At 38.8% G+C, this 20,263-nt stretch overlaps 1 protein-coding gene and 1 non-coding gene across 2 annotated transcripts in view; both read right to left on the bottom strand.

The window, feature by feature from the left end:
• Nucleotides 1–4,368: 4,368 nt before the first annotated feature.
• ANKRD10 (ankyrin repeat domain 10) overlaps nucleotides 4,369–20,263 on the bottom strand; it is a 41,734-nt gene continuing 25,839 nt past the window's right edge. The window contains exons 4-6 of the mRNA XM_075563419.1: nucleotides 19,024–19,259; nucleotides 9,427–9,522; nucleotides 4,369–5,978 (exon numbers count right to left, since the gene is read on the bottom strand). Of these exons, the coding sequence (XP_075419534.1) occupies nucleotides 5,503–5,978; nucleotides 9,427–9,522; nucleotides 19,024–19,259 (808 nt within the window). The 3' untranslated portion in view covers nucleotides 4,369–5,502. The remainder of the gene's footprint in view (nucleotides 5,979–9,426; nucleotides 9,523–19,023; nucleotides 19,260–20,263) is intronic.
• On the bottom strand, nucleotides 17,868–17,928 carry LOC142461962 (U7 small nuclear RNA). The gene has a single exon (XR_012787121.1). It is a non-coding gene; the product is annotated as a U7 small nuclear RNA (small nuclear RNA).

The following is a 20,263-nucleotide window of genomic DNA, read 5'->3' as shown; positions in this document are numbered from 1 at the left end:
GCTGTAATAATACATTGTTCATTTGAATAGCCGATTTCAGTAACACTCATTTACCGAGGCAGAACCTACTAGGTTAACACATGTCTCAAAAAAGCAGACAGCAGGAAAGCAACAAGTATATGTTGGTTCGAGGTCTCACTTCACTGGGTCCCCTCAAAGCAAGAGGTCTGAACCAAATCAAAGTCCAACCACCAATTCCCTCACCCTGGGGCAGCTATCATGTGCTTCATCTCCCACGAGGGCATTTTAAGTGTTCTCTTCAAGGGAGAACTTCAGCTCTTTAGATCTGCTGCAAGTGGGTGTTAAGGTAAAGCCTCGTTTGCGTTGGATTCCCCAGTTGTGTCCTTTTGGTGTGGTCTATAAAAGGTGTTGTGCACCTCAAAAGGGCAGAGTCAACTGTCCCAGTTGTTCATAGCACATCACCTGTGTTATCAGGGGCTGGACAGAAACTAGGTCCACAGTGCTGTTAGGAAGGTCATACCAGGCGTATTTGCCCCTTGGTCTCTGTAAGCAACGGTGTTTTTCTCACTGGTGAGTTGCATCCCTACCCCGGCCCCGGTGAGTAGTCCGCTCTGCTTTGATGGGACTCCAGTCTCTTGGTGCTTCTGCTCCGATTGTGTGGTCTTCAGGCTTGGAAGTAGTCATGTTTCACCCCTTGTTACAATGCTTGGGGAGGGGGGCGGCAATGCATCAGAATCTTGGTCCCACATGCTCCAAACATCCCCCAAAGGCTCTGCTCGTCTGTCCCTGGCTTGGGTGCGATGCTGAACCAGATGTCGCTGGCTGCTGTTTCCGATGTTAAGGGCACCATGAGACTGTTTCCTTGAACATCAACGTGCTTGGTTTGCCACTGCAAGCTTCATCTTCAGCTCTGCCGTCCTCTTCTGGAAAGGAATTACCCATTCATAAAGGGCTGATTGATATGGGGCGTTTCACCCATAAACTTTCAGGAAAGCAATGATCTCATCATGCTCAGACCACCCCAGCCCCACCTACATCTGATACTTGTTCTTCCATCTCGGGCTCCTGTTCAGACATGTCCTGGCAAGTTAGGATGGGTTTAGTTCTGTAAAAATTGAAATCCATGTAGTTTCATAGTATGCATTTCCTGTGAACTTTCTAAAGATCCCTCATATCAACACTTGGACAATCTGCAGGTTTTCCAAGTTATGCATTAGTTATGCATAGTTTGCATTAGGTTTCCAAATGGTTACTAAACCGAACAAATCGAACCAGCTGCTTTGGAGACTATTTTGACTCATAACTAGCTGATAGATGGTATAAAGTCATGCATGGAAAAAAAGATCTATTTCAAATACAAGATAAATTACTGAAACGTTTCATGTAGCAGTACTAGAAGTTCATAATAGTTCAATAGTTTCTGATTGTACAACTAGCCTTGAAAAAAGACTACCGCTATTGATTCCTGGAGGAGGCCCGGTGGTTTAGTGGGATGCAGGACTGCTTACTAGGTCGGCAGTTTAAACCTACCAGTCACCCCTCAGGAGAGAGTTGTTCTGCTCCATAAAGACCCACAGCCTTGGGAATCCAGAGGCGGACTACGCCGCCCTACGGGTCAGAACGGACTTAATGGCAGTTTGTTTCTGTAAGCTTTCTTCCCCACCCCAACAGTTTCGGTCTGTATCAAAGACTCAGAATTAACTGACAATACTATTCAAATATCCCATACTTTTCCAAGTACTTATTTTTGTGAGGCCAGGTTGTTTTAACAGACCCCAACGAAAGCATATATTTAGGTCATCTTTCCCACAGCAACAGTCATTTCGCAGAGAGAAGCCTTCCAAATCTCCTGTTAAAGACCTTTCCCTGGGTAGTCTATGGTTTTGTGTAAATGAACTTTTAAAATGTTTTTTCATTTTCCTAATGTTTGTGGCTAGTATAAAGGAGGGTAAAAGGGTCTTTGAGCTATACTAATAGTTCTGCATGAACTTAACTTTGGTAACTATTTATTACTCAGAAAAAGACAAGTAAGAAAACTTTCTATCAGTAAATATAGAGAGAAGGTCCCATACCAGTAAAGAATACAAATGTGAAAACCAGCCACTAAATTTAGGCCTTAGACGTCTAGACAGTATGGAAAGTTAAATTCAATGTCAGCTCTCCTTTGCCTTTACTAAGGCAAAGTTTTTAATAGCTCAAATAATATTGTACAATTCCAATTATTTTTAACTGAAAGTTTTACATGAATGGGACATGCCACAATGCTACAAAAATGCTAATAAAGACATGAGGTGACAGTTCGTCTAGAATTTCAGTTTACTCTTGGCCATCGTTAATGATAGCCATAAGATTAATTCCTCTAAAAAGCCAAATAAAAAACCCCCAAATTAAAAACTTATACAAAGTGGAGTATAAAGAACCTTCACATACCCACTAACTGGTTTAAAAAAATACAAGGCTTCACAAAGTTCATGGAAAAAATGGAATAAAAAGATCATGAAACAAATTTACCAACTTCTTGAAGCCTCCCAATGCCGTATCAGCTCACAACCAATCTTTTAAAAAATCAATCGCTATTCACTCCTCCTATACTTCGGGAAAAATTTAGGTATAATTCCATCTACAATTTCTGTATGTCTAAGCAAGAACTTTATGCATGAATGCAGATGTCTCGCCAGAATAATTTAATCTGGTTATCAATTATGTATGAAACATGACTGTCGCTGTGCGGTACTTTGCCCCAAGAAAACCAGAGGCTGACCATGTATTCCAAAATCAATCAAAAGTTTTGATTCTTTGTGTATTGAGAAATTCACCTAACAGTTTTTTGTAAACTTTTAAAATTCACAACGAACTCTCTAAAATGCAATTTAAAAACTAGTCAAAACAGAGGATGCCCTTATATTTCATTTCTCTTACACACTAAGAATATTTTGGTGTCTTGGTTCAATCTGTTAAAAAGGTCTCAAGGTAAGTCTGGTTTGGCCTTGATTACTGAGTAGGGGCACGAGCACCACGTACTTACCCTTTCTGAGCCCCAAATAAGTTCTGCTTTTTAAAAAAAAAATTTTATTAGGGGCTCGTGCAGTTCTTATAATCCATCCATCCATCGTGTCAAGCACATTTATTGCCATCCTTATTCTCAAAACATTTGCTTTCTACTTGAGCTCTTAATATCAGCCCATTTCCCTCCCTCCCTCCCTTTCCACTCCCTCTCCCTCATGAACCCTTGAGAATAAATTATTTTGTCATTTCTTAGTCTGTCTCCCTTTACCCACTTTTCTGTTGCCCACCCCCCAGGGAGGTTATATGTAGATCCTTGTAATCAGTTCCCCCTTTCCATTCCACCCTCCCAGTATCCCCTCTAACCACTTGTCCTGAAGGGATCATCCATCCTGGATTCCCTTTCCAGTTCCTATCTGTACCAGTGTACATCCTGTGCCCTAGCCAGATTTGTAAAGTAGAATTGGGAATGATAGTGGGAGGAGGAAGCATTAACAACTAGAGGAAAGTTGTTTCATCATTGCTCCACTGCACCCTGGCTCATCTCCCCAGGACCCTTCTGAAAGGGGTGTCAAGTTTGCTACAGATGGCTTTGGGTCTCCACTCTGCACTCACCTTCATTTACAATGTTTTGTTCTTTGATGCCAGGTACCTGACCACCCAGTGGTCAGAGGCTGGTGTGCTTCTTTCATGTGGGCTTTGTTTCTGAGCAGATGGCTGCTTGTTTATCTTCAAGTCTTTAAGACCCCAGATGCTATCTATACCTTTTGATAGCTACGGGCACCATCAGCTTTCTTCACATTTGCTTATGCACATATTTGTCTTCATGTTGGGAAGGTGTTGATGCAATACTTTCAAAGCCTAAGCTCCTCATGTCAGTCTACTATGACAAGAATATGCATAACTTAATGCTTTAAATAATAAGCAAGCATGTTAGAATGACTATTTTGCCACCATCTACTAACTATATAATTTATATAAAGACTTTTTGTCATTGACACTGGCTGGAACAGACTTCCGTTTAACAGAGATTCATCAAGACAGTGTGTCCATAAGGCTAGAATACAGTAGAGCTTGTGAAAGCTGGAACTTGTGTCAGGAGAGGCCTTATCAGAAGCAGAAAATCCTAATGTTTCCCCTGGAAATGGTACAAAAGTGGTTAAGATTACACTCTGTCTAAACAGAAAACTTGAGGTCCTTAAGAAAACATGGCAGTACGGTCAAGTTCTGATTGTCACAGGTTTTATGGTATTAATAAACAAAGTATAGCCAAGGGTGATAATCCAAAGAAAAAAGTAAGTTCTTACAACCAAATGCAATGCAAAAAAAAGTCTCATCTTCCTTCCCAGTCTGTCCCTGACCACCACCACCCTCCTCCCCAAAGAAGACACCCTGGAGACAAAATCAATGTAAGGACTTTTTATTCAGTTTGCAAAAGGCAGTTTTAAAGCAAAATGTTAGTAACACTCTTAGTACACGGGTTTATCCCTTTGACATTGTCTATTTCACCAATTTTTATTACAAAAAATCAGAAAAGTAAAAATGCATTACAGTATTTGCAGTGTAATGAAGTTGTCTAAACAAGAGTTAACATCTATAAAACCATAAACATAATGTAGTTTCATCCAGAGATCTAAAATTCTGTTACACAGATATACAAAGCAGTATATATTTTAAAGCAGAACACCTTCCCCCATCAAATTAAAAACAAGGAAAAAAGAAAATACGAGTCAAATACTTCAATGTTTTTGCCTGACAGGGCGTACAGATAGGGATGTCTACTACCCATAAAGGAAACTGTTCTCTGCAGTAAAAGTTCTAGAGACAAAGTAGAAAATGCAAAATAAAAAGACAGTAACTCAGAAGCCCTAGGCGGAACCTATTTTCAGCGAAAAACAAAAGGCAGTGATCTACTTGACATGATTAAAGGGAGATAACTTATACCCCAAGCATGATGTGTGTATACAATGAAGATCTTCACCACATGGTGAGTTACAAGGGCAAGTTCAAACGACATTGAGAAAGACATTAAGTTCTTGGCTTCGTACAAATCACTACAAGAAATCTGTTGTAAGGCTGTATCTTGCATAGGGAAATAGCTGTGTTCTGTCCTGAACTCAACAAGGTGTGGAAGCAAGCTCTTCAAGATGATGCTCATGTGCAAATAAATGTAGACAGGTCACCAGGCACCACATTTATGGCCTAATTCATCTTGATCAGATGTGATTTGATGAAAGAAAACATGATGATTTCTGCCGAGTTTTATTTAGAGGAAAACTCAATACCAAAAGCAAATCTCATAAAAGAGCTGCTCTCCCACTATTTATGCACCTCTGCACTAATCAGCCCTACTCACTCACGCACACACTAACTCGGAAACTGATAAATAAAAGGTTCCTTTTTTAAACAAGTAGATATATATGTATATATAAAATAGTACAGGTCGTGGCATTCCTTCAAATTAATGCTACATTAATATTCTGAGTCGGTTCACAGGAAGAATGAATGTACTTTGGATAAAGAATAGGCCAGAAGCTCTTAAGAGCCATGATAAAGGTGCATTGTACCCCAAACAGTGCTGTCATATCTTTCTTCCACTTTCACAGAATTGGAATGCTCGATAACACTATTAAGCTCAGGGATGCTTTCAGCAGTGTCCCCAAACCCATGGTAGTGTCCATAGTTCAAATTCTCCTCAATATCGTCTACCCAGGAAGGTCTGTTGGCCACGCAGCTACTTGGACTTCCGTTCAGGTGCAGAGAACCGCACATGTCAGAGTTGACGTTCATAGTCCTTCTGTGCTCCTCAGTGCTATTAATAGACAGAGAACCCTGGCCACTCATCAATGGCAGTCCCGGAACAAGTCCATTGCTAATTCCATTACATCCTGTTAAGTACTGGCCATTGCCGTTTTCCATTCCATTGAGCTGTGTTGTGGAGGGGAAGTCCAAATGTCCATTGATGACACATCCATTTGTCAATGTATTCGATACGGAGCTACTGTTTTTCACATCTGCATTAAGAAATACACCTGTCACCAAAATTCAGAACCAACGAGGGAGAAGGAACGATTAAATGTTTCAGGGCTGCTATAATTCTAAAGCATTTCTTTTGTTTTTCCTCCCCGCCCCCAAACCAAACAGCTCTTTGTCAAAGTAAAAACAGTGTAAAGGGAGGTAGCTTTTAAAAATAAAACACAACAGAAGTATTTGCTGGGTAAGATAGCAAAAATCTATCAAATTTCTGTAGCATTGGGTGACCAAATTAATAAATGGAGGTTGACATATTTATATAAGTGTATGAAAAACACCAACAATAGTGAAAAGCCATCTGAAAACGATCCTCACGTAAAGATTCCTTTTGAATTTTTAAAGTCGTAGCTGACAAAACCCCATCAAGACGGAATGCCAGGTATTCCCTGCCCCTCCCACCATACACAGAGGATTGAAATAAAGCATAAAAACTCTCCAGCTCTTAAGGAAAAAAATTTAAACCGTGGCAAACGAAGCATATGAATAAAGAAAGGTCTTCAAGCTATTGTACGGCAGCATCATAAAATACTTTTTAAAGTCAGGGAAGCATAAACAGTAATGTTTGAAAGGAACAAATCTCAGCCCCCAATGTAACACTCAAATCTATCTATATAGGCCTTCTGCAAAATGCCACTTGCGAGCACTGGCATGGTAGGGAGCGTCAGTAGCCAGAGAAGGGAACTGTGAACAGCAATGATTCTCATGCAGAGTCTTGAGCAGTTTATGAATTCGGCTACTAAAATGACTATGATATTCAAGGTTTCATTTTGGGGGGATATTTTCAAAACCCATTTACATTAGAAACAATGTTGATGGGTTAATCTGCATATATAGACATTCATTTAGATGTTCTAAGGAAAAGTGATGCTTACAAAATGTACAAGCATGCTGCGGTAGGCAATTACAAGCTATTTTTCTGTGTACTGCAGTGGTTCTCAACCTTCCTAATGCCACAACCCTTTCTTACAGTTCCTCATGTTGTGGTGACCCCAACCACAATATTTTCATTGCTACTTAATAATTTTGCTACTGTTATACATAGTGATTAAGCACAAAATATGTAATTATATACTGTAAAATGCTTACTTCTAAAGACAAAAATCAATGAAATTTTGTCTCGAAGCATGGAATAGCATGGGTAACAGTCTTCACGCCGGCTACTCATATGTGGGCGTATCTGCATGTGGGCAGACCCACCTGGAGACTGACAGAGTGGTGGTGTCTGTTCCTAAAACCTTCGGAAATGAGTTTTCCAAAGGTCTTAGGCGACCCTGTGAAAGGGTCATTCAACACCCAAAGGGGTTGCTACCCACAGGTTGAGAACCCCTGGTGTATTGGGACTCAGTATATATCTGTGTTCACAGGAATTCATAGAACAGTCTAGAGAATAGTTAAAAAAACAAACACCTTATGTGGTAATATTAAATTTTATCCCAATGTTCCGCTCTATTAAAGCAACCCATGAGTTCCATTCTATTAATTTAAAAGATAGATTTTATCTAAGTCTAGTTAACCTAATACGTCTTAATTTTAGTTTCACTCCTTACGGACTTCTGATAGAGGTTTTTGTGTGTCCTATCATTCTACTTTGTCTCAAAAGCAATCATGTCCTTTTCAATTAAAAAAATCATCTTTTAAATATTTCATTAATCATCAAATAATGGCAATATAATTTTATTTTACAAACTGCTAGAAACTCAAAAAGAATGAAATTTTCCCCCTGAAGTAACAAGATAGCTCCCCAATTACTTAAAACTCAAGACGAGGTATTTCAAAGATTAAATAGGAAATTAAACAAAATGACCTAAGTTATCCCAAGGGGAATATTTATATTTTTTCCTCAAAATAGATTTAAAGACTCTTTAGTGATGTACTAAGTGGTACTTAGTCCACCAAAGACAGTATTAGAATTTGAAATGGTGCACATTAAAGGGCATGCTCACTGGACAGCTGCTAAGTAGGATGAACTTTGCTTGAGGTACCATGCAACATTTTCAATGTTTATGTTCAAGGTTTGTCTTTCAATGAACTTGAAAACTCTGGGAATTTATAAATGGAGGCTAAAGAATTATTGCTTCCCATTTTTCAGAAGCATGTAATCATTTATTTTTAAAGCTTGATTATGAGTTCTATTGTTTGTTCTTGCTGCTGGGTGCCCTTCAGTTGGTTTTGGATTCCCGTGACCCCAGGTAGCAGAGGCGGGCTCTCATGGTGGCAGTCTCTGTCAAAGTAGACCACCAGGTCCTTCCCCACGGGTGTGGTTGAGTGGCTCTCTGGTGATTCGAACCGCCAACCTTTGGTGAGCAGTCAAGCACTTAACCACTGGGCTGGCGGGGGTTCTTTACTTATATCTTTAGATACGATTAAGTAGACCTGAGAATATTTTAAATACTCTAGCTAGACAGAAGTCCTTCTGGAAAATCTAGCTATTTAATTAAGGTAACACATAACCCTCCTGTAGTTTCTAGAAAGAGGTACACATTCATTAGAGTGAACAGAAATGCTATTTTCATGAAAATCTGGGAAGCAAATGGCACTGTTTTATCCCCAGTGAAGAATTTAGTATAAAAGATATAATAATTTGACTTATTAAAGGGTGATTTGTTAATACAGCAACATAAATAATCTTTATGTATTTCTAACTATATTAAACATGAACAGAACTAGCTAGTTTTCTTAGCCATTTAAAACAAACGGGGGAAAGCATTAAATTATTAAATTGAGAGACACTTTAGATATTCTAAATGCTAGAAATGAGTCTGTCTTTTTAATCACTGAAAAAGACCACCAAGTGTTTTAATGTTATATATACTAAAATGTGCTTTGTGAAACACAGTATATAATATTTGAATAGACTAATTCTGAATGCCACAGAAACCAAAACTTTTCAGTAAAGATTCTAGATTGGTGTATTTGGATTACAAATCAAAACCACATTTACTGGTTCTTAATGTTGACAGCTGGTTGTCCTTGCTGAATATTGTGGTAAAATCACAAGCAATGGCATGTTTGGCATATTTACCCAAAGTTCACGTATCAGAAAATTAAAAATGTAGAAAGCTCATTAAAAATAAGCAAGGCACAGAGTAAGCAAAAGCCTCAAATTAAAGTAGAAATATTGCACTTATCGTTTTCATATCCATAAAATGCACCCAAGACACTTATCCTTTTAGCTACAAACTTGTCCAACAAATAATAGAATAACATTCTTTAAAAACACTGAACAAAGTGCAAAAAACCCAAAACAACCTGATAGCACCTTATGTTAGAAATAATATGCATACTGATTCTTGCAACGGCAGGGGGTTTGCATTGCGGAAACAGTATAGATCTCCATTTCTTTTGGTCCGACAGGACCACGCTCCCGGTGTTTGGGGTCTTCACCCATTTGACTGGTGTTGCAGTTAACAGGAAACTGTCCACTCCCACCTGTCACAACAGCCAATTCTCTATCAACGTGCATTTGGTCAGCATCATCTTCTGTTTCACTGTTCACATGTGACATGAAACAATCCAAGCTTTGAGCTGCACAGAAAATAAAGATGGTTTCAGTCTCGTGTAAAGACTTTAAGACAAACGCTTCTTTCCCTCTTGCCAAATTACCTTACACTTTACAGTCGTTTGTAAATCTATCGGTTACTAATGAGCTTACTGTAATACAATGCCAAGTATGCAGTTTCTCCTACAGTTCATAAACCTCAGATCATTCTTGATTTACTTGATTAAACCATTCTTTTTCAGGCTTTGTTTCAAGAATACAAAGCACTATTATGTAGCCCACAGACATATTTTGTAGTCAAAGCACTTTCCTCAAATTTAGCACCCACTACCGTGTGATAAAAAATGGTATTTCAAATGATCTTTTATAGAAGTACATTAAGACAACTTGTAATAAGGAAAACAATCTCTGTATTTCAAAAACATCCAGATTTTATTAGCAAATTAAATCAGGTAAGGGTTGAAATTCGGGACAGTTTAACCAATGTGAGTGGCATTTGATTTCTGTGTCTACCAACACATAGTGGTCTTAGTTGCAAGAAAGTTGGATAACCTAAAAATGTCCATTTCTTATAAATGACTCGTCTCCTCGGTGGAAGTTAATGTGCAAATTTAAGCACTTTTGCTCTAAATACTACTCCATTATTAAATCCTCTGCCCTCAAGGATCAACCACTCTCGTTTATAAAAACTTACCATAAATTATATTTTCATTAATTTAACATGGCATGCATGCATTCACCATCAATTAATTACTAAAGCATCCTACAAGCTGAATCATCATCTGTATAGCTACAATTTACCAAATTGCCCAGTTATCCTCCGAGTGGACCTGTTTCCCTGTCATGAATACTGTAACATTGTTACAAATGTACTATTCTGATTTCTTATTTCCATGAACACTGTCATTTCTGCCCCACATAAAACACACAACAAATCCATAATCTGCGGTGTTAAATGGTCCTTTCAGGTCAACATTTAAAAAGAGAGAATTGAGCCTTGCAGCTTTAATCACTTCTAATCTTCTCAGGACATGAATGATTTTCACCACAGAAGCAGCTGTAACAGCAGTTCCAGATTATCCCCCAAACCGTGTAGGCACTCAAGCAAAGGGCCATCAAATACAGAGTTCATGCTGGAGGAAGCCACTTTCTAATGGTCAGCACCACTTTTCTGAATGGTTACTGCAGAGAAACAGAAGTATGGTATGTGGTTTGAGTGTTGGTTTTGGCTAGAAGTCCTCACAAGCACTAAATCAAACGTGGAGGCTTAGAAAACGTCACGGAACACCCCAGGACATTTTAATTCTATTTTTCCACAAACTCTTTGAAGCCTCCTTCAAAACCAGATGCACTAAACCACAGATCTTAAGTCTTTTATGGCCCTCACTTTTCTTACTGCTCCACAGCCCTGGAAAGTGGTGGAAAATCTCTACCTTCACCAGGACGCACGCTCATTTAAAAGAAATCAGTGGTCAACAAAATTTCTTACATTTTTAAAGGAGGGGCATGAGAAAGTTTGAGAGGACTAGTACCAATGACTAACCCCTATGTCCTTCTGGGTTTGTGCAGAAAACAGAGACCAAGTAAAACACTGCCAGTAATGAGTCAGGCTTTAAATCCTTCTGACTCCCCAAAACTCTGATCTTTCCATATTATATGAAGTCTGCTAAGTCAAACAAGGTAATGCTTCTTCCTGGCATCAAGGACTGGTGGACTGGCCTACCAAAACCACAGAACTAGGTTAAAAAAAAAGTTTTGCTGGAAACACAACTCAGACAGCTTTAAGTAACTATGTGTTCAGTATGTCTGATTTTGTCTTGTGCTTTTAAAAGGCAAACCTTCCTTAGGATAACTTGCAAGTGTAGGTATAATTGGGAACTTCTGGAAAGCAGGCACTAAGGTGTATCCACCACTTATTTAAAAAAAATTAAAACAAAGAGAGACAAACTGCATGCTGACACTAAGCGACCCTGTGAGACAGGGTAGAACTGCCCTTCTGAATCTGTGGGAGTAGAAAGCCAGGGGCTTTCTCTCAGCACCTGCCACTAGAGGGCCAGAGGGAAGTCTAGGCAAGGAGAATCACTTTCATCTAGCCTGAGGGCACACACTGTTCAGTGCACTTGAACTGCTTTGCCTGATAAGGGCTCCCTAGTTGACCCGTCTTTGTTAATCCCGATACAAAAGTTCTCATTGATAAAGCAGGATAAAACTGAAACCGACCAAAAGCTTTCATATTTCAGCGTTTTTATGAAAACACAAAACTCTTTGGGAAGCGTGTTAGAGATCCTAGAGTTCATTATCTGTCTCCACAGAACCTCAAGATAATTACTAACTCCCTTCAATGATAACCTAGTTTAGAAATTAAGATATTCCTTTATTCATATCACCTATAATTTCTTCAGTACTCAATTAGTGGGCTAGAGGGCAGCAATACAGTAGCAATGGTTTTACATGCAAAAATCTTATTTTTTAACCAGATTAAAATTGGCCTCTCCATCTTAAGGATATTGGATTGAGTCCAAAAAGGTGGCACCACCTTGTGGCAGTTTCTTCTAGGCACCCACCAACTTAAGGAAAGAGTAACTGTTCAGCATCACACCTGAGAATGGTGTACCAAATAGTCACTTCAGGAAGAGTGCCTTCTTTCATTTATCAATTTGTTCTATGTGCATTTTTTGTGCCATCTTCCTGTGGGCTTCCATATTCTAGTATAGACAATGAATATTTATGATGAAAGTCTAATTAGCGTCAAACTTAGCAGGATTTTGTCCTACAGGGTGAAGCCACAAACAGGCCTAACTGCCACCATCTATGAGAAGCAAGAAGACACTAATCCAACCTCAAAGATGCCCTAGCAATATGGCTCTGGTGCAGGGTTAAGAGGTTGGTCTGATTTAAGCCTCTGGACACCTCTGCAGGACTGTCTCTATATTCCCAAGTCACTGGACCGAACAAAATCCCTAAACACTTACTTCGATTCTACAACTATATGAAAGACAATGGCCAAATAACACAAACACATGGAGTGGTTTCATTGCAGAAATAAATGCATCTGGATACTAAGATCACCATCTAAGAGAAATCTGTACAGCCATTTGTCAAGTTAGGAAGATGAAATGCTATGAAACATGTTTAGGAAATATATTAAAATACATTGTTAACAAGGCATGTTTGGAAACACCTTTTGAGTTACAAGTCTTTAACTTAAAAGGTAGCAAAATCTATTTATGAAGAGGCAAAACAGAAAAACCAACCACACTTTTAAGATATAAATGGCAACTAAGTTTTACTATCAGGAGCTGCCTCAGATGGTTCTGCTCCCAGAAGAGGCATTTCAGTTGTGTCAAAAGGTTTCACATGAAACCTGAGGTTATAGCACCAGGGTAAAAGGGCTCCTTGTTGGCCCACAAGCCCTTTGAGAGCAAGGTCCTCTAAACAAACAAATCAGTTGCTACGGAGTTGATTCTGACTCACAGTATACCCAGGTTTCAGAGTAAAATTGGGTCCTGCAGGGTTTCCAATGGCTGTACTCTTTTGAAAGTAGACCCAGGCCTCTTGAGGCAGTATAAAATGTATGAGGTTCACAGAGTTTGACAATACCATTTACAATTAGATTTTCTTTTGATCTGGAAGTATCCTTCTGTGTTTTAAGATGTTATGTATCAAGTAACCCAGATGGAACATGCTGTACTTTGAACTAGGTGCTATCTAGTAAAACTTTTATAAGCATAAAAATGGCCCATTTCTGCAAATGTGAGATTAAAATAAACGTTTTAAAACACATATAAAACATTTCTATGTGTAATTAAATTAGTACCAAAAGTAAGTAATTCACTTATGGAGGTACTTGGGTCTCATGTTTTAAGCAATTGGCTAGCATGTCTTTAACATATGACACGACAAGTCAGTTACCTTCATTCTCCCATAGAACTCAAGTTTCGTGAACATGCACAATAAACAGCCAGATTCAATGATCTGATCAATTTGATTCATCCTTGAGAAAGAGTGCTTTACAACAGATCCACAACTTAAAATTGAAAGACATCATAGGTATTTCCCCCCAAATTTTATTAAATACGTAATATGAGATTCGAAGGTTAACATGGCTGAAACCAATTTGGCACCTGAGACCTGATTATTACCAATCTGCCTTATGACAATTCCTGTCTCCACTACCGTGTAGGATGTAGATTATTCAGTTAGGTTTTTAATATTCAAAACTGCTCCCCGCTATCAAAATTCTGGAGCTACATCCAGAACATTATTAATTACAAGCAAGATGAAGTTTTACTCATGGATGGGGCTGGTATCTTTTCTAACCAGGTTATTAATAACTTGAGTTTCCAAGGAATGCACAGATGAACAGTGAGTCCACGTCTTCCTGAAGATTGGCTGGGGAAAGCTGGCAAGCCCAAACACACTAAGCACAGAAACTTCATCTGTAGTTCTGAAGTCTTTCTGTTGAAGTGTCCCAATCACATGTGGGACCACCCCTTTTCCAGGGGGAAAAAATACAACCAAAATTATTCTGTATGTCCCAGGCAATTAAACTTTGCACTATGGCCCATCATCCCAGATTAAGTGAGGGTAGGTTCTTTTTGTAGTCATCCTCAGGATGGGTCAGCAATCACCACCTGAGGGGCAGGATCAGCCACTTTGGGAAACACGACGATATGATCGTGAGCACATGGCTGGGATCAAGGGTAGAGGGGAATACTAAGTGAACGAGTGTGCCGCACACATTGCTCCCTTGAAATTCGGGTTTGAAAAACACGCCAGTATATAAGGGTACCCCTCAAAAAAACTCCACGGAGCAGAGCTTTCTTAGTATGCACTTTTCCCACAAGGAGAGCATCCAGCAACGCGCTCTGAGTCAGTGGACACAGTGGCGTCAGGTTGGAAGGTTTCTCTCTAGTCACAGTGAATTTTTTCATAAAAGCAACTCCACTTGAACCTCATTTTGGGGGGATGGCCGATGTGATGTAGGAGAACAACATGTGGCTGTGAAATTGTTTCCTGCTCAGGAAAAATAATGCATAAAACTGTTGTGATGTTGAACACAGCTTACAATAGTGCTATGGGAAAAACTCAAGTGTACAAGTGGTTTTCTTGGTTCAAAAAAGGTGAAATGTCAATTGATGACAAACCTCGTAATGGGAGTCCATCAATTTCCCAAATGGACAAAAATTCCCAATTGTAGTGCATTTGGCTTCGTTCCACTAGGTCAGACTCCTAATCAACTTTTCTATTTAGAGGTTCTGAAAAGACTGCCTAACAACATGCAACAAAAAAGGCCTGATTTGTGGCAGACTGGGGACTGGTTTTGCCACCAGGACAACGCACCTGCTCACAGAGAGCCAGTTTTTTTGGTAAAAACAGCATGCACCTGACCTCATTCCGATTAAGTTCTTTTTGTTTCTGTGAATAAAGAAGGCCATGAAACGATACCAATTTGAATGAGAGAGCTGAAGAAAATAAAACGAGGGAGGTGCTGTCAGCCATCCAAACAGTTGTATTTGAGTACTTTGAAGGTGATGAGGTTATTTTGTAAAAAAAATTATATAGCTTTGGGGAAAAACATTGGGGGGGGGTACCCCTCATATATATAAAACCTATACACATATATTTATATACTAGTGCTTATTAGAACCATTTCAAATTGGAGAAAACATCACCAACAAACTTTTCATAAAAATCAGTACCAACCGGTCCTGGATCCGAATTCTACCATGATCCGAATTCTACCTTGCAGGGCTGGATAGGGCAGAGGTTGTACACTGGTGCATATGGGGGCTGGAGGCACAGGGAATCCAGGGTGGATGATACCTTCAGGACCAAGAGTGTGAGGGGCGATGCTGGGAGAGCGGAGGGCGAGTGGGTTGGAAAGGGGGAACTGATTATAGGGGTCCACGTGTGACCTCCTCACTGGGAGAGGGACAGCAGAGAAGGGCGGGGAGGGAGACTCTGGATAGGGCAAGATATGACAAAATAACGATGTATAAATTACCAAGGGCACATTGGGAGGGGGGAGCGGGGAGGGAGGGGAAAAAAAAGAGGACCTGATGCAAAGGGCTTAAGTGGAGAGCGAATGCTTTAACAATGATTGGGGCGGGGAATGTATGGATGTGCTTTATACAATTAATGTATGTATATGTATGGATTGTGGTAAGAGTTGTGAGTCCCTAATAAAATGTAAAATAAACAAATAAATAAAATTGATGAACTTTCCAGCCACCCCCCCCCCAAAATCAGTATCAACCAAATTATTTACTTCCAATTTTTTACTTCATTCAACCTGGCACCTGACCCCACCAAAATCCTAACCGCATCTTATCATCAATGCCTGAAACATTGACAACTGCGATGATAGCTGAGTGGGGCAGTGCTTCCTCTGCTGTACGTAGATCTGCCAGGATTCAGACGGGCTGACAGGCACCCAACAATTACCTATGTCTGTGCTCTGACCAAATTTCCCTTATATAATCGAGATGAATGACTGTATGAAAGATATTGTAATGTCAACTGAGAGAACTTCAGAAAGATCATGGAAAATGGAACGGAGACATCTCAGATGCCTTGAAAAAAATTAAACAGCAAAATTGTACTATGAAATAACATTAGATACCTTTATATGCAGCTACTCAAAATTATTTTAGATATGTTACAAGAGGAAAAAATAGTCTCACTTATGAGCAATTTAAATTGAGTCCAAAACAAGCTTACACCTATTTAAACAGCAAATCAAAACAGCACACCAGAAATTACAATTAAAAACAAAAATGAAACTGCATATTTAGGAGGGGAAAATAGAATTATATCTATTCAAGGTAAGAAAAACATGATTTTGAGCATTTGGGTAAATGGCTGAAAAATTTTTTTTGTCTTGAATGATAAATATCTTACTTACCCCATTTCACATTCAGCATATAACGGTTAAAATGAAACAATATATATCATGCTCTCCAATCCAGAGAAATGGAGCAGCCAAGAGTGGAGAAGATAACCTGTACTTAGAAACACAGAAATTCTCTCTCTCTCTCTCTCTCTCTCTCTCTCTCACACACACACACACGGGTTTCAAAATTTGACGGAAAAATGGAATGAAAAAAATGGATTTTTCCCACATTGAGAGTTCCCTTATCAAGTGACCAAAAACCAAACTCACTGCCGTCAAGTCAATTCTGTCAGTATTGATGCTACAAGGCAGAGGAGAACTACCCGTCGGTTTCCAAGACGTGACTCTAACTCTTCACAGGAAAAGAAAGCCTCATCTTTCTCCGTCAGAATGGCTGGTATTTTCGAACTACAGTGACAAACCCAACATTCGTCCACTTCAAGAAATCAAACAGCACCTCCTGTTGCCTCCGCCATTGCAGCCTGAATGGATTCCAACTCATGGTGACCCCATGGAAGAGTCTGGAGGCGTTCCAACTACTGGTTTTGTGGTGAGCAGCACAACACATTCACGAACAATGCCACCAGGTTCAGTCAAGTATGAGGAAGCCTTACAAAACCAGCGCTCAAAGCGACGATGAGCATGCAATGAACAACGCTGGCGTTATTAGCCTCAAAGGAATACACGCCTCAGTTGAACTCAAGATTTGTTTTAGGACAGGTATTAAAATGACTACAACTGCCAGGATCCAACCACTTGCTCTTTATTAGCACCTGTGGGCCGAGGACTGGGCAGTGTAACTTGCAAACCTCCGTGAGGAATTCCAAAGTGCAAAATTTGAAACTACCAAAACGAACCACCACTTGAGAAGAAAATCTCTCAAAAAATGCAGCATGACTTCTCAAAATGAACACGGTGCATAATATATAGATATCATCAACACCAAAGAATGTAATTGCTGTTAAGCTGATTCTGACTCTTGGTCCATTTGTGTCAGGGTAGAACTCTTTCACAGGGTTTCTAAAGACGGATTGAAAAAAATAAAACTTTAAAAATCTTATCACGTTAAAGATCACTTTTGAAAATTATTTAGGATGTAAAATTTACCAGTATGGAGGGAAAACAAAATGCAGCCAAAAATACGCAAAATTAGAAACCAATATGCATGTGTGTGTATCTAGTTCATGCACATAGAGGAAAAAAACTAATATTGTCATTCAAGACATGAACCAGTAGTTCCAAAAGTTAAGAATTATGCTTCAGAGTCCTCTTGCAAAATAAATATATTAAAAAAAGATCAGAACACACAAATAAATGACAATGCAGAACAATAATTGTGATCAAACCAGTACCTTTGAAATTTCTGCTTTACTTATGGGCAGAATATTAAAGGAAATTTTCAGTATCTTTTAATTCCATTTTCCCTGACTTTTTGGGAGCCACCATAATTATCTTTTGTGTGTTGGGGGAGGGGAGAGGGTGTTTTCTGGAAAAAACAGAAAACTGCTAGACAAATTCTAAAAGAGCTGTAATATTTCATATATCTTTATGAAACACTTATTTTGATAGAATCTTTCAAGAAATTACCAATTATGTCCAAACCTGATAATTATATAAATTTAACTGTACAAAACAGTGACAAAATTTCTAGGGTCTTTAAAATAAGCAAGATCTTAAATTTGCCAGAGTGACAATGTGGACATGTCATCAACTTTATAGAGGATATTTTTGCTTGGAATATATTGCATTAAACTAGCTATGGCATGGAAAGATGATAACGCTGAGCCATATCAAACATAAAGTCAACTAAAAGTTCTAGGCCATTAAGTGATAAACTCATTAATTCACAACGTGTGCTATACTTGTATAAATGATTCATTCTTTGAGCCCAAATCTTAAGTCATAATGTCAGTATGATTATTGTAAATCCTGAGTTGTTCTCACATAAAACTTTCCATTTCATGGATATGTAAGCTATTAACTTTGTTTTCTTTTTTAAAAAATGATATACACATACATACATATTTCCATTTTGACCCCCCACCCCTTCTTACCAACTTAAAGTGAAACCCACTGACTCTTCATGTATGCACACTAAAAAATTATACACACAATAGGTGGGGGATCCTTAAAAGTTACCTTATATATTCGTCTTGACATCAAGCTGCAATACTGGGTCTTACATGATAAATCATTATATATAATCAAGTGAGGTATGATGACAAGATGAGGGCAAATCACAGTGCTCAGACTCCTACTGTCCCAAACAGAAACACAACTTTTATGCCATACTACCATCAGCTTTTATAATCTCTGAATCATACACAAAATTAAAAAATATCAGGCACAGTGATAGATTATTTTAATAGTTACATTTCAAACAGATATAACAAATAAGCCCCCCGCCCCCTCACTTCATGCCCTCTTACACCCTTCCTTAAGAGACCCCATCCTCCAAGTGTCATTGGGGGTGGGGGGAGGAGTAGTGGCAGCAGGGAGAACCACTCCACCACGAGAATCCATCGAGGTACATTAACACCTTAGGTGAAGATCTGGTCTTGAAGGAGCTCTAAGGCATAAATCAGATGAGAAATTAAACAGCTGTTCTTTCCCACCCAAAAAGCAGTCTCACCTTCAGTTCTAGCTTTCTTTACTCCAATGGTTTCCGACTCTTCCAAGGATCTCTTTCGATTTGCTCCCAGACTAATATGATTAGGAAATACATTCTGATGAACCCCATTTAAGGTGCCATTATTATAGAAACAGTTCAGATGACAATTCTGGAGGTTCAAGAGAAACTGGGTACAGTCTTGAAAACCCTGGGTTTGTGCAATGTCTGCTGCTGTCAGGCCACTGGCATTTCTCAGGCTGCATGACACAAAAAAACTGAATTACATTCCATTAGCCTTTGAGCTCAGTTCTTGCTCCTGCTGAACTGACTAACTATCTGAGAGTGATACGAAAGATTACAAAAATTTATAGCAATTTTTCATTCATCCTAGTTCTGTAACTAACTTCTCTCTTATACATCATTGATTTCTAAGCAAGATTTGGGAGATAATTTAAAAATCAATATACTCAACGGTTTTAAAAAGGCATCTTCCTATTTAAAGTCTAAAGATCACGTTTATGTTAGTCTGAAGAACCTAAATTTATGCCAACTTCAGACTTAACCTGAAACTGAATTCTATATTATCTGTATTTAATTTTAATAATTAATTCCTTTAGCTTGGATAAAATTATAACAAACAAACATGTACTAAAATTGTCCATGGCATTCATAACAACTGGCTTCCTAAATGCAAAAATTGGCTTACCAGGAAGTTTAAGTTTGCGCAAAGCAGATTTCATGCTAACATGTGACACTATAAGTGGAAGTTAAGGATGTCCTGACACTAGTATTTATCATCAGATTTTAAAAGCTGGAGTCAGTTTAGTTTGTGTTTTGCACTAAGAACTTGTTTGAGTATAACATTTTAGCATCTCAGAACACTTTAGCCTAAAAACTCATCCCCAGGGTAAGATTTCTATCACTCTACGGAGAGCTACTTCATACTCTAGAGTGGCCAAAATTCAGATCAAAGTAGGTGGTGGTAGAATATAGAGAAAGATCTGAGTAAGACGATTATAAAAGAAATGGTTGAACTTGAAAACCTTAATTAGGATGCTGAATAAAAATTTAAGAATTAGAAAGCAATTCCATGTTGTAGCTTCTCTCTGGAAGAAAAGAACACACACTGTTCTGTGAAGTAAACTTTTAAAAACACAAAACATTCTGGTAGCTGCAGATGGAGAAATTAAAATCGCTAAGTACTAAGCAGCAAAAAAAAAAGCTTCCATATTTAACTAGCATGATAATGTGTGCTATATGC

Source organism: Tenrec ecaudatus, chromosome 11 (genome assembly GCF_050624435.1).
Source record: "Tenrec ecaudatus isolate mTenEca1 chromosome 11, mTenEca1.hap1, whole genome shotgun sequence".
NCBI classification, from domain to species: Eukaryota; Metazoa; Chordata; class Mammalia; order Afrosoricida; family Tenrecidae; genus Tenrec; species Tenrec ecaudatus.
The sequence above is the reverse complement of the archived record's forward strand: the minus strand, read 5'-3'. Positions and strand labels throughout refer to the sequence as shown.